Here is a 24,484-nt window from a genome sequence, read left to right as displayed (position 1 = left end):
GGTAGTTTTTGTGGCCAAAATAAAAAATGACGAATAAAAAATACCAACAATATTTAATAAAATTTAAATTTGGTAATATTTAAAATAAATTCGAATAAAGTATTTTAATTGTTTTCTAAATAACGTATCGATTATTAAATACGTATCGGCGTTTAGGTTTTGCAAAATATTCGAAATATTACCAATTATCGAAAAAAGTGTAAAAAAGCAATGTGGGAAAGGTGTAAATAAAACCCCAAAAGATTATTAAATTAGAATAAGCGGAAATAAAACGTTAACGAGTTATAAAGCGCTTTTTACCTTTATTTTTTCAGTGTTGATTATGTGATTAACCAATTTATATTTGCCAATATGCTAGCAAAAGTATTATTTTTATAATTTTAAGGTTTTGGCCCATTCTTTATTGGTTATATCCCATATTTGTCGGCAAACGTTATTAAATTTAATTTTGTATAATTATTAGTATATAAAAAATCGAAATTGTTAATTGAAAAAATGGTTTAATTACCCGCGTTCCGAAATTTTTTTAAAATATAGAGCCCAAATGGTTTTAAAAGCAAGTACCGTAATATAAAAAACCGCCAGTGTCGAATATATTAATTTAAAAAAGGCGGATTACTAATCCGATTTTATTTTATGTTTAGGCCGGCCAAAGTTAAAGGTGGTTTATTAATACCAAAAATTAATATGAGCCGGAAGGAAATAGATGGAATTTTTATATTTGTTCGATAATTGTTTATATTATTTCGGTTATTTTATCGTTTGAGGGCCGCGGTTGTTTTTTAAATAAGCGATCGAGGGCCTTTATTATATTTAGATATTTATTAAGCAGTTTTTCGAATTGCGACGGGTGGATGGTTATAGGGTTTTGTTTATAATCCTGTTTAATTTTATTTTGTAGGTTTTGGAAATTAAAACGTAAGCCGAATTAACAAATATCGTTTATCGTTTCCAATTTTAAATAACAGTATTTTTAAATTAATTTATTTTAGGTTATATATATATATATTTGCCGTTAAGTCGTTTTATTTTTTTTTAAAGTTTTTGCTAATTTATTGGACCATAGTCGGGCTGTTCCACAAGTCCTTTTCCAGTCGTCGCGGTTTTGCTGCTTTGGCCAATGTATCTTTTCGTAGTCCAGTTAAAGACCCAGTCGTGCAGATATCTTTTGTTAATATATAACGTCCGGAATTTTTACCGCAGAAATTTATAATTAGGTTTTTTTTTAAAGTTTAAATTGGTTAAATAATCCGAATAAAAGAAAAACGTATTTAGGAGCCGATCGCGAAGAATATTTAGGGGAGTTTTAACCAATTCCGACTACGTTATACCATTACGGAGGTAAACTAACATCCGGCCCAATGTTTTTATATCGTGGTAACAAGTTGTTTAACTAACGTTAATTAAATATCGTTTATAGAAATTTAAGAAAAATTATTTTTTATACGTTCCGTTAATAGCCGAAATTAAATTAAGGCCAGTTACGTAAATAACGTTATTTTATATGCCGATGCCGATATAAAAATTGTTAGGTTTAATATTCCCGTGGACAAATAATCTTTTATATATAAATTCCAAGCGAAAAATTACCTGGTTAATAATAAGCAAAATCGATTTAAAAAATAATTAACTACCGTAATATTCGAAAAGGTTTTAAAGATTTGGCTTAAGTCTGGTAGTAATAATTAGGTTACCGTTTAGTTTAGGGTAATTTAAGTGAAGAAAAGGGATGCCAATTCCGCCTGCAAATAATTTATACGTTAAAATTTTACCTTTAAATCGGTATTTTTTAGGATTTAATTTTAGGTTAATTTTTTCGCCGGTAATTGTGTTTTTAGCGTTATAATTTTTAAAGTAGGAATATATAATGCGGAAGTTGTAAAAGATTTGATTTTTTATATTAATATTTGTAGTATTGGAAAAATTAATAAATTTTTTTTATTTTGCGATTATAAAAAGAATTAATGGGATCGAAATAAAAGTTAATAGCGGGTAAGGTTAAGGTAAAAAACTTTTATAAAAGGGAAATGGAATTTTACCAAAAAAGAAAGTAGGTAACCAGGTTATTAATATATTTTACGTACTTTTGGTTTATAACCTTTTTCGTTAATATTAATTTAACGACGGTAACGCGATATTTGGGTATGGGTAATTACGCAGAGGTAAACGAATATCCCTAAATAGGCATAATTATCCGGCTAGTTTTAATAATACGATTATATTAATATATGTAAAGATTTGCCTATAACCGCAAATATATTTATTAGGAAGCCTTTTGATAAATTGTACCTGTTGTAAGGATATAAATTGGGGAGTTATCGACAATGGAGTTACAATACGTGGGTATTTCGTTTACAAATTGTAAGGATATTTTAAAGATTCGGGCGCGTTGCCATTATTTTTTACCCCCAATAGGTCGCTATACATATATAATCAAATATAAAGTTGGTTGCGAGTTACGGGTTTATAACGAAGGATTGGGGGTAAAGTTGATGTTGGTTAGGGGCGCGTTTTGTGACAGATTCGTTCCTATTGGCCTTTCCTTCCACCGAGCCTTTTAAAAGGGTAACTTGGGGTGGCATTCCGGCAATTAGCTAGGAAACGTCGGAGAGCAACAGGTTTCGGCTGTTAATCTGTAAACAGAAGCTAAGCCGATGCAAAGAAATTGATGTGGGAGAAGGAGTAGATGGCAGACCTTTCGCTGGAAACAGATAGTTTTCGAGCCAGAACTCTTTGGTTAAAAGTACGGAAAATTACCACAGTCAGAATCTAGCAAGCTTCCCTATGCAAAACTTTGACTGCTATACTTTTAAGGCACATTAGGGGGGGGGGGGGGGGGGGACCTGCAAGCCACATCCGATAGACTGAAAAAATAAACTTTTAGCCGAGTTTACCGCTTGTCGTACTCGTCAAATAGCGCCTGCAATGCAACCCAACAATCACTAAAAGCGCCGGAAAAATTCTAGATTGCGAATAAGCACGGTGGTGTGATGTGATTGGCGACAGGACGAAAGTAGAAAGTCGTGGGATTAAAGCCAGGCCTTGGACATAATAAAGGCTGTTACACTGGTTCTCTTCGGTCAGGTAGGTTTCGTAAGGGGTACGGTGTATGCCGGGTTTGTTCCTATTTGCCTTGCCCTCCACTCAGCTTATTGGGAGGATGAATTGGGGTAACATTGCGGCAATCAACTGGGTTACATTATGTCAATCTGCACTTTACAAGATTGTATACCCTATCTGGTTTACAAATAAGGTACAATTTGGCAAAAGGAGGCCATGCACTGGGCGGATATACATTAAACTTCTTTGTTAACGCGCTGTAAACTTACAACAGAATTCGGCCATCCATTGTTGTTGTTTTTGTTTCTCCCCCACCTTCCTGATTTTGCTAGCTTTGGTGGACTTTACCTTTACGCAATAATACCGGGTGGACTAATAAACATTTCGTAAAAGGCTCAAACGTATGCATGGCACCTAATAAAAAGGCTTGGTCAATTCGCGAATAACGAGCGCCCAGTTCGCTTGTTTTCAAAGGTGCTTAGGGGCCAAAATAGGTATAACTGATTAATATTCCGGGCGTCCTGCGACGCAGTATCTCGATAACCATATGCCAGTCCTGTTGGCCGCCTCCATAGCCGGCTGTTCGAAAGCGGACGCACAATTGATTATAAAACAATAATCGAACTTTGTCCCCGACGAAAAAGATCTTGGGAAGTGGGAGGAAACTGTCGTCCGCGCTTGGGCTGTTATCTATGATGTCCAACCAGCAACGCACCCATAGATCTCCTCATTTGTATACAACGTTTTAGGAATCCTTGAACCCAAGACTGCGCCCAATTGAGCCCCCGACCTTTCTTTGGTTATAGCACTTTCAAATTTCTCGGGTGAGACTCAGGATATGCTGGCCTTAGGCTAATATCATCGTCTCAAACTGCCGCACTATGGTATGATTTAAGGGTAGTTTGCCAACCATGCGCTTGCTCCATTTCATTTTATGAAAACCGTGATTAAAATATCTTCCACATTTCGAGTTTATGCGAGGCTGAACCATTGTCCAAACACATTGTTAGGATCATAACGCTTCTTCAGCTCCTGGAAACGGGGTAGGCTGGAGCCATAAATGGCGGCCAGGTCTTCGTCCCCATGGGCAAAATTAATATAACTACAGCAAAAGGGGCTTTTGTGAGCTTCTGCCATTCCGAAACTAAGTGGGAAAAAAAGTGAAGAGAGCACTTACGCAGGGTTGCGTTTGCCGCCGGCAGGACCGCTCCAAATATCACGCACTTGGGAAGCAAAGTCAAGGGCTTGGCCATCGAGGGCCGCGTCCTTGTACCAAGGAATAACAACGGCCTGACCGAAGGAATTGAAGCGCAGCTCATCGTGAACGGCGGTAGCACCGCGACCAACGGACTGAGCCTTGGTAAGGTTGTAACGCTCAACAAGGACAGCCGAGTTCTGGGCACCGGGCAGCTTCTGGAAGCTGTCGTACAAGTCCCAGACGGCGGGCCAGGACAAGGCCTTCATGTTGGGGAGGGCAGTGGTGAAGGCGGGCTTCCGGTCGCCACGGGCACAGAAGAAATCGTTGGGGGCGTTCCAACCAGTGTACGGGGCGACGTGGGAGCTCTGGGTGAGCGGGGAAAGGGCATAGAGAGGTGCGAACGCCTTGCGGCCAGCCTCCTCGCTGCCACCGCGGAGGAAGCCAGTAACCATGATGGCCGAGTTGGAAAGGATGAAGAAGACGACCTGCTTGGGCAGGAGGGGTAGGTCTTCCACGGCCTGCGCAATCTCGGCGACCCTGGAACCCTCAAAGGTCAGAGTCATGAGCCAGGCGTTGCGGTTGGCGGTGGGGACGGCCTTATAGGTGGCGTGGGTGACGACGCCGAAGTTGGGGCCAGCGCCGCGCATAGCCCACCAAAGATCCGGGTTGGAAGACGGGCTGACATTGATCGCCTCCCCGGCGGCGGTGATCACCCGGAGGGACAACATGTTGTCGACGGCCATGCCCAGCTCGCCGATGAGGTTACCATAGCCACCGCCGAGGCCGGCGCCGAGTGCGCCGACGCAGTTGCAATTGCCAGTCTGGACGAGCACACCGGCCGCATCAGCAGCGGCGACCACGTCGGATATGATGGCACCGCCGCCGACGCGGGCAGTCTGCTTGTCTGCACTGACCACGACTTGATTCAGGCCCGCAAGGTTGAAAATAACGCCAGGGGTATTAAACTTGAGCGAAGCCCAGCCATTGCCGCCGTTCTGAGGGAGGAAGGGGACCTTGTTCTTGCTGCAGTACTTGACCACCGCTTTGATGTCGCTTTCGCACGTGGCGTTGACGACAACAACCGGCACGGGCGCGTCGAACTCACTCCATCGCTGGCGCACAGACACGCCCACGGTGGAGTACTTGACAAGGCGCTCTAAGTCGGTGGCGACAGCGCGATAGCCAAGTTCGACTGCCGCAGATGTTACCACTGTGATGAGCTGCAGGCCAGCCAGAAGGCGCTGCAGGTTCAAGACCGCCATTGCGCAGTCAGGATTTTCACGCGAGGGTGGAAAAGAGTGTATAAAGTCGGGATGGAACGAGCGTGGGTTGGTGGCCAAGGTACAGAGGTTGCTTTTGACAGAGGTGCTCCGGTGGTTGCGCTTTTGTGCGGTCCTTGAGAGGCACGGACTGTGTTGTTGGGGTCCCCTGGAATGGACACGGTTCTTGAACCGCCGCGAACTGACCAATGGTTACTGCGGAGACCCGTTGATACCTTTGACGGGGGACCCTTGAGCGATCCAGCCCAGCTGGTGTCTCGTTCGACGCTGTTCATCAAAAGGTACACTGTCTGCCTTGCCACCGACTGCAAGTTGAAGGGGGTTCGGCAGCGTCTGTCAATCCCGGATGCTACCAATTCTGAACTTGCCCTAATTATTGTCGTGCGTTATTACATGATACGAGATTCTTGGATTATGTATAGAGAGGGGATGCGCCACTTTTCGGAACCCCGTGGCACATTGCCTACCTAGACATTCCTGAAGTAATTACTGACGCACACTAACGTACACGTGCAGCCTGAATTATAAGGTAGGAGAGCCATGTATTGGGTTCAGTAGCGCTAGCCAAAAGAGCGTGGAAGCTCTTTTATCCTGCTCTTATCGCTGACTCAGCGCTAGCTGTCATGTGACGACTGAATCTATATGATTATCTAATGCGACAATTACAGTACTGCGCGTTACCAAGGCCTAGTCTACAGGCCTCTTGCCAGCAACCCCATCAGTAATCGTACATCGAGCCTACTCCCCAGGGCACAATCCAGCCTCACCTGACCGCAGGTGTGAAATGCTAGAGCTGCCCGCAAGTTCCACCGTCTGAGATATCACCGTCTCCTTGAGAATATTCATGCCAAAGGGCTGCCCCCGCCTGGAAGACTCGGCAGCATTGAGTTCCCTTTCATTCAGCTCCATGTATGTCTTATTTTTAGTGTTGTTCCTCCTGGGAACCTTCCTGCTAGAACCGTAGCCGAGCTCGTACGAGGTGTTCCCGGTAACAGTTTTCTTGGGATAAAAATGGGTCCAGATAGGTCTTAGCGTCGGTAGGCAGGCGCAAATTACGGCCATTGAGAGTTCAATGTTCGTCCAGTAAAAAACCGGAGCAGTATAGTCTGGTCATCCAAATATCAGTTCCCACGGATGATTCTGATCAGAGCAGTGGCTGATCTTACAAATGATATCGTTGGGATGTTTGGTATATTCCTGGGCGACGCCGTAGATGGCAATCACGCGGGTGACACTGACGGCGCAGGTTCTGTGAACAATGTGTCTTGTCAGTCGAGGCTTTCCATCCGACCACCAAGGTCTCTTGTCAACTTACGCGGCACCTAGACTTAGCATTCCAATGACAGCGATCTTGGTCTTGAGCTTAAGCTGGAGGCGCACCACCAAGGGGATCGGCAGGATCAAAATCGCAAAGTCGGCGATGACGTTGGTGTATAGGACCGTAAGGAACATGGCCGTCTGGTTAACGCAATTCTTGCCCTCGAAGAAATCGATAAAGGTCGTAATGGGGGAGCAGGTGAAGAGGTGCGAGAAAAAGAAGCTGACCGTCCATGTGATAACGTAGACGAGCATGCCAAACACAACCCTCTTAAATAAGGCGTTGGGAAAAAGGTGGAGGTATAGGACAAGAATGGACGACTTGACCAGACCGAGGCCGAGAATCGATAGCATATTCATGGCAAACTTAGACTGTGCAGCGGATTGATAAGTTAGTCATGTATTCGACAATGCGAGCAAAGGAAAATGGGAAAAAACGCAGGATAAACAACGGAATCGAGCTGAACGAACATCTTCAAAGAATGCTAGACCTGGATCGTTCATGTCGGCTGTTCCATCGGGGAGTAATGGCTGGTGAGCACCCAAGTGTCCACGAAAGGCCGCTGCGGGGGAAATCAGTGTCGTCCAAGTTTAGATAAACGTTCGGGCGCGATCTGCTCACCTGCCAACTGCAAAGAAGAGCAACAGATGGAAAGGATTTGCACATGCCATATTTAGCAAACAAACACAAGAGCCAGCTATGCGCATCTAATCAAGAGACGTACGAGTGCTCCTCCAGCGAGGTAGTCATCCAACATAAAGCGGCTGATCAGTAGCCTAGCCCATACTCGGAGTCCGTAGAATATTATGGGAAATATCATAAATACAACCGCCAAAGCGATCACCTGCTCCTTGGAGTATTCCGTAGACATGGAAACCATGGTGTCGACAGAGCGGGTCTTGGGGGACCTGGAATACAGGAAGAAAATTAAAAATTGACGTGTCAGTGCACGTTTATAGAATTAAGGGGGGATTTAGTAGAGGTGGGCCAACTAGAAAGGCTTGCTTAACGTTGGACAGCACGATGGTATTTCGACCATGACCTGGGAGCTTTGTATATAACGCAGATGCCAAACCACTTTTTAAGGATATATATCATCTTACTTGTTGGGCGCGGTAAGATAAAAGAATCCCTGTGGGGAAATATCCCGACTCGGGCTTTTGCTCATATCAATATATCATTCTTCAGAAGGCGAGGCCGTGGGAGGTTGACGTGATGACAATGCTTCTGTGATAGGGCAGGCTGCCTAATTTCAGTGGTGAAAAGAATCTCCCCACTTGCGAAGTCACCTTCAAATTTCAATTCAAACAGCGTAGGGATTCCTAATGTCGCAAGTGCTTTTTTTTTTTGGGGGGGTGGGGGGTTGTTATTGTATGAGAACTGTCTGGACCAATTTCGAAACCACCCTGGACTCCCGAAACTTTATACCGCTTGAGGGCCGAACATTGGACAGGATTTAGTGGAAACAGCTTTATATTAGGACATTTACTTCCAATCTTTCGGCTATGTCCGCTTCCCTTTGCCCCCTTTTCCTATTCTTCATATCTCTGCGCGAACAAAAACGCTTAAATATTACCTACCTCTTCCTCTTTACCTTCTTAAATATTTTGTTACTGTCGCTCACGCTTTTTTTTCAATCATCAATAATAGTAATCAGAAATCTATCACATTTACCAAAGTTACGCAAACCGCAAATCAAAATAAACGTAATCGATAAGGCTATTGGAGGGATCGTAATGGAGTAAATCAGGGCGGCGCCACCGGATGCCATACACAGGGACCAAAAACGGCAACGTAATCTCGGGGAGGCCGGAAATTGACACTTGGGAACACATCCGGCCTCTCTCTGGAATTACTTAAGCCCAATCAAACGCAAAAGCTATCAGTAAACTGCAGGCGAGGACGCCGTACAGGTGGTATGGTTATATGGGGCGTTACCGTTGTAACTTCAATTTAGACTTTTCTTTACCCTTCTCGACTAAAACAAGCTGCGGGAATCAAATTGAACCAAGCCACATAGCTGCTAGATCATCTTGATTCATTCCACTTCAGCGTCAAATAGCAGTGCAACACACTCTGCCATAGCAGGGAAAGTTTCGCGTGCACTGGCTGAATTTACGCGCAGGAGCTCGAGGTATGGGGGTCGGAAAAAGCCGATGCATGTCGCCGTTATATAGGTTCTTAGGGGCTCATTTTGGCGGGACATTCAGTATGATTTTCAGAAAGGCTAACAAAGCCAAGCTTAACGTTGGGCCCCACATCTCCGACCCCCCTAAAGTCCGGCCCCTAAAAATATCTACTCAGCCACATCAACCCTTTGTTTTATTTTATAAATATCTAGACGAATTTTTCACTTTAAAACTCGATTTTAAAAATTCTTGCTCCAAACCTTCCAATAAAACAGTACACTGAAAATCAGCTTTTTACTGCCATTTCTAACATAAAAAATGGCAAATCAGTTCACAAAACCTCGCAAAAATGGGGTATTCCTCGGAGTACCCTTTACGATCGTTTAAAGGGGACCCAATCAATTCAACAAACGAAAAGATTTTGTCAAAGGCTTTCACAGGAGCAGGAAACCTATTTGGCAGATTGGGTACTTGCGCAGGCCGCGTTAGGCCTTCCGCCAACGCATTAAAAATTACGCTATTTTACGGAACGAATTCTTCAGGCCGCCGGAAAAGGAAAAAGCCTTGGGAAACATTGGGTTAACCGTTTTATAACCCGATATCCAATTTTAAAACCCCAAAGGCCCCGGCGAATAAAAAATGCCCGGGTTAATGGGGCTACAACCAAAATAATTAAATCTTGGTGGTCCTATTTGAAAAATCCCGTTATCGATACTATAAAACCGGCCAACCGTTAGAATATGGACGAAACAAATATAATAAAAGGCAAAAAATCTAATGGCCTGGTGTTAGGGCGTAATAAAATCCGGCCATTACAGCGAAAAAAACCTGGAACGCGGGGTTGGACGAGTATAATCGAATATATATTAGCTACGGGGGCTATTATACCTCCCCTCGTTATATTTAAGGGGAAAAACGTACAGCAACAATGGTTTCCAGCTAATTTAAGCCCTTTCGATACCTGGCAATTTTATACAACCGAAAACGGGTGGACAAATAATAAAATAGGTATCGAATGGTTAAAAAAGGTATTTATTCCAAATACCCAACCTTTAATTCCTAAAAAGCGTTTATTAATTTTCGACGGCTACGGATCATACGTTACCGACGAATTTATGCTTATTTGCCTCCAAAATAATATTTAGCTTTTATATTTACCTCCTTATTCGTCGCACGTTCTTCAACCGTTGGATTTATCGGTTTTTGGGCCGTTAAATGGAACTTATCGACGTTAACTGGGATTTGTAAACCAGTTTTGCTGTTTAACGGTTATTGGGAAACGAAACTTTTTACTTTACTATCGAAAAACCAAATCAAAAGCATTTATAGCAAAAACTATTTAATCTGGTTGGCGTACGACGGGGTTATGGCCGGTAAATTTGGTAAAACTACTATTAAACCCCTCTTTTATTAGAAAATAGCAACGCCAACGTCGAAAAAGGTAAAAATAACGGCTTTTAAAGGGATAAAACACCGGAAAATCCAACCCAAAAAATTAACGACCAATCTTTGCTTATTTGGAAAACCCCTAAAACGACCCGAAATATTCGATTTCAATTATAGGAAATTTCCCGGTCCGAAAAAAGTAAGGCCACTTTACGGCTTTTATTTGCAAAAATCCAAAAAAGTTTCGAAACCAAGGATATTTTATTGGCTGAAATTCAGCAAAAAATCAATTTGTTAAAAGCAAAATTGGAAGCGGTACGGCCGGTCAAAAGGAAAAGGGTAATTCCGGATCCCAACGAGCTTTTGGTCAGCAAAAAAAAACGTTTATAAAACACAGGAAAATAATAGGGACTGTTTAAAGGATTTAAACGATAGAGAAGAAGTTAGCGAACCGGGAAAACCTGACAATAATTGTATTATTGTACGTTAATAATTTTACATTTAAATCGGTTTATAAAAGGGGTATTTCGTCGTTACATTTTCCAAGGGGGCCGGACTTTAGGGGGGTCGGAGATGTGGAGCCCAACGTTACTTAAACTAACGTTGCGTACCGCCTTTTCGGCACCCCCCCCCCCCCCCCCCGTTCGGCACCCCTTTTACACCAAAGATTACTATATTGGAAACGTTATAACAAATCGAATAAAAATCGCAACAATATTGCAAAACCATCGAATGAAAAGACTTTTGCCTCTGCAAGTGTTGGTAGGCCCCATCTCCCAAAAGAATATAAATAAAGCATCCCCAAGACTTAAATGGCCAAAAAGCACTGCCCGACCATTCTGCTCTCGGTGGCACCTAAATAATCAGCACAACTCTGAAAATCGCGTGGAAATCTCCTGCCTGGTGATCTCAGGGCCCGAATATCATGAATCATTGTACGTCCTCTTTTTTATCATGGCCGACCATCCCTTCCACATTACTCAAATGGCTTGGAAGCCGATTGCAATTTCTGGTGGCGTGCGCCCGACTTCTATACGCAGCCACCCAATGGAATAAAATACTACAAACGAACAGCTACCGCCGCCGATTTTATTTACAAACATAAATTGTCATTTTAAAGATTTGTTTGCGTCGTTCCCCATATTATCTCCACCTGCGTCGTAACGCGTTCGAAACACAGCAAATTGAAACGAAATACATTACTTCCTCGCTCGCAGCTGAGCGTCCGACCCGGCTCAGCGGAAAGTAAGTTGGTAGCTTCCAAAGACAGGACCAGCTCGTCACTGCCAACATAACGCGATATTTTTATTCGACCGACGCTAATTTCTGTGAAATCGATATGCAGCGACAGAAGCCCAAGTTGGAGGTCGAGCAACGGCAGGCTGTAATTGAAAATGACGACCTCGTACGGCAAATCGTTTTCCTTTACCTGCAGCGTCGCGGCTGGTGAGTTAGTTGTTCCAACGCCGGCTACAAATCCGGTATTATTGCATGGTCCATCCGAAGTTGATATTCCCACATCGGGGTATGGATTGCTCTGTGCTTTTGCGAATACTAATTCTGCAGAAGTTGTGCTCCCTGTTGGCGCCTTGACTGTGCTTGCATCAACGTAAGCGGGTGCGTTCGTCTTCGCAGTGCTGTTAGGACGGATTGTTTTCATAGATGTTGAGCTTGACCCCGATGCTATAGAAAGCAACGTTGCCGTCGACGGGCCAGATATGAGCGAAAGAGCTGGGCTTTCGGCTACTTGCACTTTCGCCCCCGCACCAAGCGTCTTCAGCTCATCCCGAACCTGCCGTAATGCGCGTGCAAGATCCTTTGCCTTGCTATGCGTCAAGCGTACCCCGTCTGGGACTGTCCATTTGGAGTAAAGCTTCCCGTGGCAAGCCGAGAGTGACCAGTGCCCAAGCCGGCTGATGAGAGCATGGCAGAGGAAGCAGGCCGACTTGCTGCAGCCAATCGCCCTGGGTGCAGGCGAAAGATTCCGAGATAAGTAGTGCATCACGAGCTGCACCTCTGCGTGGACATGCAGCTTCCGCCCGCCCGCCGGATCTCTGCAGGTGTCGGGCATTGCATCGCACCTCGCCACTATAACGCTCGAAAATAGGGGCTGGTAACTCTGGCGCCGTGCCAGCTTTGCAAAGTCCTTGCAGACGCCGTAGTAGCGTCCTAGTTTGTCCACCTGCCGAACAGCGGTCCTGCCAGCGAGACCCAAGCCCGCAGGCCCGCAACGCCTCAGTTTCTCCTCCAGCTTTCGTGGCGTCTCGGTAGCAGAGGCGTCGTAGGCTGCCAAGACGATGTTTTGGAGCGTCTCTCTTAAATCTTTGCTGTCATGTTTTATCGTATTAAGGTAACGTAGGTGTTCTCGCATCTTCTCCAGCGCATGGAGGGTCGTTGCAAACCGCCTCTGCAGGGTTTCAGTCAGCAGAGCCCAGTCATTGTCGAGACTCTGCAAGGGAGATGCCTTCTTCTCTAGCCGGTGTGGTTTCTTGGCCCAACATGGCCGCGTGCGTTGTAGTATGCGGGTGCCGCACAGGTTAATCACTGTGGCAAAAGCTTCTTCCATAAAGGCCTCGCGATGAATCTCTTTTTGCGCCGCAAAAGGTTCAGTTAAGTCTGATGCATAATTCAGCCTCGGACATATCAACTTACTACTACTGGCATAGTCGGCGAGACTGCTCGCTATCTTCTGAAGCAATTCCACTGTTTCGTTACCAGGACATTTGTTGCTTACTAGGCGTATAGTCAACTCATTGCGATATTCTTCGAAGCACACGGCAGAAACCTTATCACCGCCCTCCTCGGTACAAGCTAAAAATGCCAGGTTGTTGGCCAGCTTGAGCTCATCATATGGCGCCAACGTGTATTCTTGACAGGAATTGTTGAAAGAAGGAAGCCTGTCATACATTTTTCCATCGAACTGACGCTCGTGGAGATTCTCAGCTAGAAGGTGCAGGGAATTTTGAACCTCGGCAACCCAATAAGGTTCACCCATTTTAATTGATAAATATCAAATCAAATAAATCTACTACGGTATTTCATTCTGGTAATTGCGTCAAAAAGCAAGTGTGGTAAATGCAGTTCGACAATAAGGTATAGTAGGAACGTGGGAAATCAAGGCCTCACTACGCGTTGCCGCAATGGGAATGATTGGGTATCCAGCCGTAATACCATGGCTGGTGAGCCCGCATTGCAGGAAACCTCCAATGAGAAATGCTGCAGATGATGCGGAGAAGTCGGTTCTAGACTAGATAACGATAAAGTGCACAGCTTGGGAGAAGCTAATGCAAGACAAAAGGCGGGTAACAGCATGCTCCATTCTTTTGCCTAAACCGCTAAACCCAACTCGGAATCAAGTGGAAGAAATGCCCGCAGGAGCAGTCCATCAAAGACTGGGATTTCTGTTCTGGTTTTAGCGGCTTTTGTTGCCGCTGGCCAGAAAATATCGTCCGCCTTGCACTATGGATTCTGGCGACAGCTGCTATTCGCCATTGATTTATGGGCTCAATTCTCTGCCCTTGGGTCGCAAATGCAGGCGCCCCAGCGACCCGCCGTCGCCTCTCGGACCAACAGCAACGGACACAACCTTCGCGCCGTACCTTATCGGGGTTTTTATTGGGCCAACGCCTGATCCTCACATGGGGTGTATTTGCATGGGTGGGTTACAATTTGCGACATACCAATCTATTGGATGACTGGCACTCGCTGGAGGCTCGCCTGGCCCACTCCAGATTAATTGGTGTGAGTATAATCCCGGCTTCGACAGCTTAGTGCTTCTCCGCTCTCGAATCGAAAGAACCATTGTCAAATTTGCAATGCAATAGGCATTACACAGGAACCGTTTCCTATTGGTCTTGGACAAATGAAACCATGCCCTTCCTACACTGCAACCTTACCACACACCTTTCAGCCGACTTTGGCACACCTTAAGCACATATCTACATACAGTAGTGCGTATTTACACAAACGTAAATGTTTTAATCCAAATTCCAAGACTTTCAGTCAGCGGTAACGAAAATGTTTCCGTAAAAAGCGCAGTTTTTGATAGGTCGCGCGGTAAGCTCAAAGATGTTTGTGCAAGTACCCAGTCTACCAAATAAATTTTTTTGTTCTGGTTGGTCCTTAGTAATGAAGCACCAAATCCGAACAGTCCATACCAATGGGAAAAAAAAACGACTCCGGTTTGGCTTTTACTTGAGTTCAGGTGGAAGCATCTAAAAATCGATAAACGCCGCAGATATTAGTTGTATTTTTTCCGCATAGCCAACTCTTTACATATAGGGGCAATTCGGCTGACAAATAACTGTTCGCGGATTCGCCCATCGTCGGCCACGTCTTCTCTAGTGTTTCGCCAGGCACTTTTATCTTAAATGAGGTTTTTATGGAAATATCACAGCGTATCGCTAATTTAATTGGCTGCATAAATAGAAACCTGTGGAGTCATCATACGGCACTGGCCAATTGGAACCTCCGTTCCAGGTGAATTCTTGCGAGATGACACGTTTGAACCACCTCCAACTTTTGTATGGGCGCGGCGCCCCACCTACTTTCAGCTCGGAAGTGCGGAGAGTAGCATTTAGGGGGCATACCAGTAAGGATTAGATCCCATAGGGCTCAAAACTGCAGCATTGAGCAGGTTTGTCTCGCTACCGACTTTCTTCAACTGTAACGTGGTACGATATTACCCATGCTGTTAGGAAAATTAGGCTTATGTGTGCCTTGGCAGCATGGGTCATTTCCTTTTCCTAGACCCTGCCACTTTGTTTTCCGGCCCAGGCTGTGTCTCGTCTCCATCTGGGCCTTTTTCTGACGACGCTACCGCCTGTCGATGTAAACGATAAAGGCTTTACAGCGGCTGATAATTGGATTAAAACACTTAGTCCTATTTTATTGGTTTCTGCATTTGATTAAGCTGTTAGTTGTGGGTGTGACAATTTTTCATGACATTACTTTCACTTCTTGCATGTTTTACGTCTCCTTAAGGATTACCCGGTCTAAAGTTGTTGCCCCCGTGTCATCTCTCTAGGCTCCCATAGGACTCCCTGTGCTATAAGGAAATAGTTTCGACCTAAGATTTTAAATCAAGGTCTTACTCTTTAAAAGGGTATATAACGCCTGCTTGTGCGTTACCAGTTAAAAAATAACTTTGATAATAAGTTTTAACTTACAATTCTTAATCAACATTAACAATCAATTTTCTGCTGCACAACCACCGCTATTGCATATATCTTATCAACCAATCGACTGCTACTGTGAGACTTAAATTGGTATTCAGCACCTTCCTCTTATACGGTTCGACCGCTTACAAGCATTAGAATATGTCATACTATGTGTATTTGGTCGAATATCTCGGCGCTCCACGGAATCACCATGCTATATTCATCGAGACCGACGATAATCAATCTGGCTACCTGTACCATGTCAAGGGAACCATTCAAGACGGTATAACGTATAAGGTCAAGCACCGTCCCAAACCGGAGGAATCGACTACATTCGTGCAAAAGAAATACCTCGGTTAGGTAAACGAGGCCGACTATTCTCGCGTGAACGACATCTGCGGAGGTGTCTCGCCGCCGAAAAAGCAGTTCCACAACGGCAGGAGACTAGACCGGCGAATGCCCCTGAGACGCTGTCAGAAATGGACCCAGGATGCTATCCAAACGTTGAAAGATGGTGGTGTTTTGCAAATCCAAGACGAAATAGCCGAGGAATACTGGATTTGGAGCCAGGAACACAACGACCACTACCATGTTAACAGCGATAGAACATATCAATGGGCAAATCAAAGGCAGCAATCTTAGGGGATAAAGGAAACGGCGCAGGCACAGCTGGGCCCCAGGAACTAGAGGCAGCACGTTTATTTCCTTTGTATAATTAAGTTGCCATTCTCGTTTCCATATAAATATGACGGCGGTAAAAAAGCAGGCTTTCATCCAACTTAAAACTATCCTGGTCTGGCACGGTTTACCCTGCAAACATCTCTACCATATTTTTCAAAAGCGAATCCTTGCCATTTAAAGCAATCCAAAAAGAAAAATGTTACGAACGAATTAGGGCAACCGCTGCACCACGAAGCAAAAGCTTCAGTAATGACACCGCTGTCTCATTAGTTCCGATTCCACCCTTATATGCACGCACTGGCAGGGGCCAACTGCACAGTCGTAACAACAAAAGACAAGGGTTGTAACTAATTTTCCCGTCTAATCCTTTACCGTCCCTCTCTCTTTCACGGCTTACGTTAAAAGATGATTAAAAGACGATTATAAACTCACGTAAACTCTATTGATCATGAAACAAGCAATGACAGGCACTTTAACTCAACACCACAATTCATTGAACATCATGACCATCCAGCCAAACTCGTTTAGGTGCTCATCGAGCATTTTGGGGACCCAAAATTGCCAATCGTCGTTCCAATGGCAAGCATATAATGTGATCACATATTCCCAATAGCTTGGGTACCATGCGGCTGCCTCCCAATCAATAATAACCACTGTTCCGTCGCTCTTACGAACAACGTTTTTCCGCTGGAAATCACCGTAAGTGAAAACCGGGTTATGGTTTTTTATTGCCATAGGAAGGACCCGTGCGTAATATTCGGCCTTATTATAATTGCGGTTTGTCTATCGATACTTTTCAACAATGGCGTCGAGCATTTGCCTTTCCGAGTCGAATGGGCCTGAAAAGACCCGCCGAAACCCTTCGTCGTCGGTCCAAAACACCGGGTGATCGAACTGCTGTCTCCCAAGACCCCCGAAGTAGCCATGCGAGGGTATTTGACGCAGCTGTTCAAAGCACTGGCGTAACTGGCGGGCCATATCGCTTTTGGCTGTAGGATCGAAGAAGCTCCAGCCCGACTCCAGTAACTCTCCGGCAATATTCTCCATAACGATGTACACGGTAGGCCGTTTCTTGCCCTCTTGGTGGTGAGAATAAAGCGCGTAGAGTGTTGGCACAGGTACAGCCGAATTCTGTCTGACGAACAGCATGTTTTGGCCTTCTTTCAAGTTAACATTCATTCCATACTTGACGATGAAATGAGGTCCAATTCGGACGATGCGACGGCCGGTGCTTGCTTTGAGTAAATCCTGCGATGTGGCGATCTCTTCGATTGTCGGCAAAGGGGCAGGGAGGATATCAAAGGCTGCGAAGAATGGATAAGGTGGCGGAGTATAGTTGGGATCCATTGTTTGCCGTTGCGGACTGGCAATGCCAGACGTCGATTGCTATCGGCGAAGCTTGGGTGGGTGGGAAAATCAAATACGGGGAGATTCGATAGAACTTGAGTCTCGAATCCGGGTTCTAAAGGTTTCCGGGGCAAGGCGCGTGCTTTCAAGAGCTAGACGAAGAAGTATTTTTTTACAAGACAAGATTTAAAGAAAAGAGGAATGATTTCTTCCAGGGCAAACGCTGCGAAAAGAAATGGGCTAAGTTTTAGGTCGTAAAAGCCTCCTTACGTAGGGGGGCACGTGCTAGATAAGATAAGCGGGGAACAATTCCAGCTATATGACAGCGCAGGGAAAGCGCTCGACTCTATCAAAAACATACTGAAAAAGTCGGCGAAAAAAAGATTCGTGCAATGAATTTTTCAGCAACATTGACACCTGGAGATCAACAAGCAGCTTCGGGCCGCTAAATGCGAGTTAGGAGGCCTAACGTGGATGTACATGACCCCGGCCAGGACATGACCCCGGCCACTTTTCTGTTTACTATCATCTTTCAACTACGACACGTGTCTTTTCCACCATCAACCATGGAGTCGTCAAATTGTGACGCGCAAATCATTCATGCGTTCAATGAACTCCGATAGAATAAAAAACTAGCATTCGAAAAGTCGCTAAAACTTTCAATGTACCTCGCTCGACCCTCCAAAACAACGTTCGGCGCCGTTCCTTTGGCCGACCGTCAGTCTAATACTTAAAAATTAACCGAAAGCGAAGAGGAGGTGATTGTCTAGTATATATTGGACCTGAATTACCGAGGGTTTCCGCCTAAAACTGCTGATGTGGCCGCAATGGCCGACCATATCCTCGCTGCGCGGGACGCGCGACCGGTCGGGACTCGCTGGGCAAATCGCTTCGTCCAACGGCGTGCAGAATTAAAAACGCGTTTTTCTCATGCTTACGACTTCCAAAGGGCCCTTTGCAAAAATCCCAACGCGTTAAACGCGTGGTTTCGGCTGGTTGCCAATATAAAGGACAAATATAAACCTCCGTTAATAACCGAAAAATCGGTCCTACGGCCGTTAACTGCACGGAATCCGGAGCGAGTGGGTGGTGTAATAGAACTTCCGGGGCCGGTTTGGTTTGCGGGGCGTGGGGTTAATTCGGTATCGGTGTTTGAGCCGGTATTCGAGCCGGTATTCGGACCGATATTTAAACAGGTATTTGAACCGGTATTCGAACCGGTACTCGAATCGGTATTCGGTTTATATCCGGTTTAAATTCGATTTGCAAATCGGGGCGGTTTTTTAACGATTTTATAATAACCCGGGTTATTTGGTCGTGCCGGGCTATCCATTTCCGTTACACACCTTTACAAACATCTTCGTAACCGATATTTATCGTATTACCGCATTGGTTACACGGGTGGTCCAACGGTTTAAACGGGGCTAATAATCTAAATCGGAGGGCTTCCGTTATTTCCATATCCGTTAATTTTGTCGATTTATGGGTAGGTAATATATTAAGCCATTTTCGACCTAAATAACTAGCGTTTTCGGTTAACGCGTTTAATTTCGCAAGTGATAAATCGTTACAAATCCTACAACGTCGACCGCAGGCATTAGCAAATCCGATAAACCGATATTCTCTGAAAAAATAGGCTGCCTTATGCTAGAATTAAGGCAGTTATTTTTAGCCTTTCCAAAATACTAAATAAAAACCAAGCTGAAATTAAAGCGGGAAAAGCGCGGCAATGGCGGACCCCTTGCTAGGAAGATCTCGAAGCAGGATTTTGTCAAAGGTACCACAATTACAATTTAGCAGCTTCTCGGTGCTAAATTGTTAATTGCCATACTTTTAAAGCATATTAGATGTGCAAATTTGCAAACGATTATGCGGCTTTACGCCATCCTTACCAGGATTATTGTTTAATTACCTAAACCGATCGTTTTTAGTAATATTATACTTTTAAAAAAACAGTGATTTAATTCCAGCAGGGAAAAACGAAAAAGGATATAAATACAATTAGTAAAGGGTAGCTTCGTTCCGATATGCTTTTCTTTGGGTTTTGGTTTTGTATATATAACCACACAATTTCCTTTTTATATATAGGGATTAAAATTTAAACCTATTTTTATAAATAGAAAATTTTAATTTTTACAATTACCAATGGACGTTAAATAATAATACCAATATATTGCAGGTACGGCCACGTTTTAGGTCGATATATGGTCCGTTTGGATAAGGTATAAATATATCGAATATTATATAGGAATCGATTTTTATTGGTACCGAATAAGGGGTATACGCGCCTTTATTATACCGTAATACCAATGGATACCTTTATATAAATGTTCGTCGAATTTCCGCTCCAAAGAACCGGCGAATACGTAATACGCCTAAATATTTTTCTGTAACAAGTTAAAAATAAACTATAAGGTTATATTGCTGGTCCAGGTTTACATTTTTGCGCCGTTATCTAATTTGTAAAATAATTGGTAAAGGGTTTTAGTGGATTAAATATAAAATGCATATTAGAAAACTTCTACCAAATATTTCGGAAAAGGCGCCGCCCTATTTAATTAACCTGGTTAAATATAATAAAAATAATATTTCGACTTTTTACTAACCGAAAAAAAAATAGTAAGGCTAATATATATAATATAGCCGTTTATTTATTACGGGCCGAAACGTTACCGTCGGCGCGGATATATTTTTCGGTATAAGCTAATAGTAATTTTAATGCTAAAACCTTTTTCTTTATATATCGGAAAACCATTTTCGTTTCGGTTTATGGGTAATAATACGGGATGGATATCGTTATATAAGAATAAATTAGCCGGTAGGAATATTCCCGGTAACGTTTTGGGAAGTTAGTCAAATTTACAAGATAGGGATTATTTTTATAACCGGTAGGCGATTATATATTAAGATAGGCTTTTCGTTTAAACTGGGCAGGCAAATTTTTAACAATTTTACCAAGCTAATATTTATCTGTCCTAAGTTTTTTAATTGTTAACATCTCGTTACACCGCTTTTTTAATTAAGGCCTTCGTCCAAAATACCAAACATCTTCCACCATTTATAGGTTAGACCCACCTTTATTAGCGATTTATACCCAAATATACCAATAAGTTTAATAGTTAAAGAATTTTCGCCTTCCGGGCGCCGGTTATTATAGTTTTATTAAAGGTTTTAAACCGCCGCGCGCGTCCGTAAAGTACGCCGTAGGTTTTACCGCCGGGCCAGGCCAAATCGGAATACGTATTTTTCGATACGCGTACCGTTAATACGCCTAAACCGGCCGGCCGCGAAAGGTATTCCAATTTTCCGGCCCTAATTATTAAAATATTACAATAAAAGTTGGAAAACGTAAAAATAATTGGTAATTGGTTCGAAAAAGTTTTTGCAACCAAATTCGAAAATTTACAAACCCCGGAAAACGCCGCGTTTAAAAAAATTATTTTCGAATTTAATAATATAATTAACGGTTAGTTTTTTAATCGTATTTTCCCTAAAAAAAAACGTTCGCGTTTCCCGTCGCGTTCGCCGACCAATTTTAACGAAAAATGCAATATTTTAATTATAAAAACGGGTACGGCGTCGTCGGCTTCCAAAAATAAAAGCACGCCTATTAATAAATCGGTTATATAGGCCGAACGAGCCGTTACGTTATTAACGGCGGCCCTAACGCAAATATTAACCCCGGTTACGCGTTTGTACCCGATACGTACGACGCCCGGTAATATACCTAATAATTCCGTAGCTTTTTTCCAATTGGACCGGAACCGTTTCCAAACCTTAAAGCGTTTAATAGAATAACCGTCTAACCGTATTTTAATCCGCGTAAATAATAAATTGCGGATAATAACGAAAGAACTATACGCGGTAATTACCAAATTGGCCAAATTGGTTTCGGTATTATATAATAAAATTCCAAACGCCAAACGTATTTTTACGGGTTGGGGTATTACGGTGGTTTTTAAAGAAATACGGCAAAAATTTTTTAACCCTAACGCGGTTAAGGTTATTATAAATATATTAAACGCGCGAAAAGTTATTATCCCGATAATTTAATATATATACGCCGTTTTTGGAATGTCCCGAACGTTTAATTGTTTGGACGGAAAAAAGGACGTATATAATATAATCCAAAAAAAAATTACCGTGGTAATAAACTAATAACCAATTAATTGGTATATTTTCAAATATAAATATAACCCGTATACGGTTAAGGGTACGTGGATAATATTTTTTTTTTAACCCGTAAAGTTTTTTCAGCTTTTTGGAATGTCGAAACGTACGCGGAAGGTTAAAAAATTACGTAAAATTATATATTATTATAATAGTTACCAAAAATATTACGAAATACGTCGTTACGTACGGTAAACGCGTTACGGTATATATGGTAAAATAAAATATACGATAAAGGAAAAGCCGTATAAAATAGCCCCCAAATGCGTTAATTATTACGGCCATTTCCTATCCGGATATAAAAATTGCTTTGCCCGATTTTTGGTAGTAAATAGGAAATTTAAACGACCTTTATAACGTAAATTAAAAAGGATTTGTAAAATCGGACGTATTAACCGTACCGCGATTATTAACGACCGGGCTAAGGCGGCCCGCCGAAAACCAATATTTGTAATCCCGGTCCTAAATATTTTATCGCAATATTCGCAAATTTCGAATTTCCGATCGAATATTTTAAATAAAAAAACGCGGTTATATAAAACGGTAGGGGCGAATATCCGTAATTTTTTATAAATTAAATAGGAATACGTATACGATAAAATCGTTTGGGTAACCGAAATGGAGGAAGACGTAGCGGTTACCGAATTTTACCCCGCTAATATAATAGATTTGGAAATAATTTATCGATTAATATAACGAAATATTCGTTCGGTAATATATAACGGAAACGTTTCGACGTAATTTGGGCTAACGTAAATAAAAAAATGGGTATATATTTAAGCCTATTGGAGTTATATTACCAAAAAAAAGTGGACCTGGTTAACGTCCAAGAGCTATAATACGGGTTAAAAACGATTATATAAACGTATCCGGGTTATAATATTTTTACGCTAATAAACGAATGGTATGCGAATATTTACGAAATTATAATTAAGTTCCGGCCCCGGGTATTTATTTACGTTAAAAAGGGGGTAATTTTAGGGGCCGTATAATAACGGTTACCGTAAGGCCAAAATACGCGGAACGTATTTTGGTTCGAAATTAACGGAATATTATTTATTAACGTATATAGGGTTCCGGGTATTAAAACCGCGTTAAAAATAATATATAATACCGTGCCAAATAAACTTACGGTAATAGGCGGCGATTTTAACGTAACGGTTATTATATACCAACCAAACCGTACAAACGCACGCGGAAGGGATTAATTAACGGTATAAGCGTAAATCTAGGGTATATATTTTACAGGAAATATCGGCGTACCTACTTACCGCGACGGGGGTTTATTAAATATGGTTTTTTCCAATTTTCCCAATACGGTAATTATAATTAATAGTAGTTTTTATACAAATTTCGACTACGAATTTTTTTATACCACGTTACGGACGCGCGGCGTCCCCCGCCCGGAAGCGATTAACGTTTCAATTAAAAATAACCGGTTACCAAAATTCGCGGAACTATTTATTTTTAATATATAAAATATACCGGACCCGGGATCCGCGGCCGATAATTACGTATTGGACGCGTAAATAATTAAATTTACAATTTTATAAAAATAAATAACGTATATTATGGGTACGCCGGCGGGAAAAAAAGCAATTCGGTTCTTTAATAAACCGAAAATTACTAACGGTTTTAGGCCAAATTTTAACGGGTTAAACGGAACGTTATAAATAGGGCAAACGTTTTTACCGAAAAAAAAATTTATACGAAAAAAATACGGGCCGCGAAACGGAAATATTAAAAATTCCGGATTAATTAATTATACGACGATAAAAATTTATAAAATATAATAAATTGGTTAAAAACCGGATTACGTTTTCGGTCCCCGCCGTTGGTTATTAACGGCGAATAAATAAACGAATTTTTAATAAAAACGGAAATATTATAACGGGAAATATTTGGCCGATTTTCGGCGGAAGATAACCTGTAGAAAAACCTTTTAAAAACCTGGTCGGCGGACGAAATTAAAATCCTTTGGAATATTTAAATTAATACGGAAAAAACGGAACGTTTTTATATTAAAATTACAAATACGTTCCCGAGTATTAACGGAATAATCGTCCGGTTATTTAAAACCGGATAGGTTTCGTTGGCCGAACCGGTACGTAAATTTTACCAACGTTATTTAAAATTCGGATATTTTCCAACGTTTTGGAAAAAGGCCGAAATTGTAATATTACCGAAAACGGGGAAAAAAAACCGGAATAACGTTCGATTTTAACGGTTTATAACCCTTTTTTCCTATATCGGAAAAAATTTCGAAAAATTCGTTATACGCCGGATAATTTGGGCCATATACGATAACGGGTTTTTTAATTATACTTACGGCGGTATTTTATTTAAACGATTGGCGACGGATTTAATTTATATTTTCGCTTATAATATTAAATAGGTTTTAATTTGCGGGGAGGAAATTACCTTTATTGTATGCGACGTTTAAAGCGTTTTTAACGCCTTTTTCCATAGGCAATTAATACGGAAAATACGGAATTTCGGGTTTAATAAAATACTTTTTAAATTCGTAATCAATTTTTTAAACGGCTATTAGGCCCGAATCCGGTTAAAAGGTACGATTACGGGTTTTAAGCGGTTTGGGTACGGTATCCCGTAAAGGTTTCCCTTTTCCCCGATTTAATATATATTATATTTGGCGTATTTTGTTAAAAACGGTGCGAAATAACGGTTGGTATACGTAAATAACGTATTTATATAAAAATCGTTACCCTCGTTAGAAAAAAACGTACGTTGGTTGG

General features: G+C 42.4%; 4 protein-coding genes across 4 annotated transcripts; all 4 read right to left on the bottom strand.

Moving 5' to 3' along the window:
* Nucleotides 1–3,807: 3,807 nt before the first annotated feature.
* On the bottom strand, nt 3,808–5,837 carry PgNI_12091 (uncharacterized protein). Its single transcript, XM_031132046.1, has 2 exons — nt 4,238–5,837; nt 3,808–4,162 (listed from the first exon to the last, which is right to left on the bottom strand). The coding sequence occupies exons 1-2, from the start codon at nt 5,518–5,520 to the stop codon at nt 4,033–4,035; spliced, it is 1,413 nt and encodes a 470-aa protein (XP_030977132.1). The 5' UTR covers nt 5,521–5,837; the 3' UTR covers nt 3,808–4,032.
* Nucleotides 5,838–6,276: 439 nt separating this feature from the next.
* On the bottom strand, nt 6,277–7,866 carry PgNI_12090 (uncharacterized protein; the record flags this gene model as incomplete). The annotated part of the gene is made up of 6 exons (XM_031132045.1): nt 7,581–7,866; nt 7,478–7,484; nt 7,327–7,418; nt 6,854–7,227; nt 6,705–6,787; nt 6,277–6,644 (listed from the first exon to the last, which is right to left on the bottom strand). The coding sequence occupies exons 1-6, from the start codon at nt 7,734–7,736 to the stop codon at nt 6,277–6,279; spliced, it is 1,080 nt and encodes a 359-aa protein (XP_030977133.1). The 5' UTR covers nt 7,737–7,866.
* A 3,619-nt stretch (nt 7,867–11,485) lies between these two features.
* Nucleotides 11,486–13,366, bottom strand: PgNI_12089 (uncharacterized protein; the record flags this gene model as incomplete). The annotated part of the gene is made up of 2 exons (XM_031132044.1): nt 11,486–12,957; nt 13,024–13,366. The coding sequence occupies 2 exons, from the start codon at nt 13,364–13,366 to the stop codon at nt 11,486–11,488; spliced, it is 1,815 nt and encodes a 604-aa protein (XP_030977298.1).
* A 3,029-nt stretch (nt 13,367–16,395) lies between these two features.
* Nucleotides 16,396–17,558, bottom strand: PgNI_12088 (uncharacterized protein; the record flags this gene model as incomplete). The annotated part of the gene is made up of 1 exon (XM_031132043.1): nt 16,396–17,558. The coding sequence occupies one exon, from the start codon at nt 17,556–17,558 to the stop codon at nt 16,995–16,997; it is 564 nt and encodes a 187-aa protein (XP_030977297.1). The 3' UTR covers nt 16,396–16,994.
* Between the last annotated feature and the right edge of the window lie 6,926 nt (nt 17,559–24,484).

This window comes from Pyricularia grisea (assembly GCF_004355905.1).
Source record: "Pyricularia grisea strain NI907 chromosome Unknown Pyricularia_grisea_NI907_Scaffold_8, whole genome shotgun sequence".
Taxonomy (NCBI): domain Eukaryota; kingdom Fungi; phylum Ascomycota; class Sordariomycetes; order Magnaporthales; family Pyriculariaceae; genus Pyricularia; species Pyricularia grisea.
The sequence above is the reverse complement of the archived record's forward strand: the minus strand, read 5'-3'. Positions and strand labels throughout refer to the sequence as shown.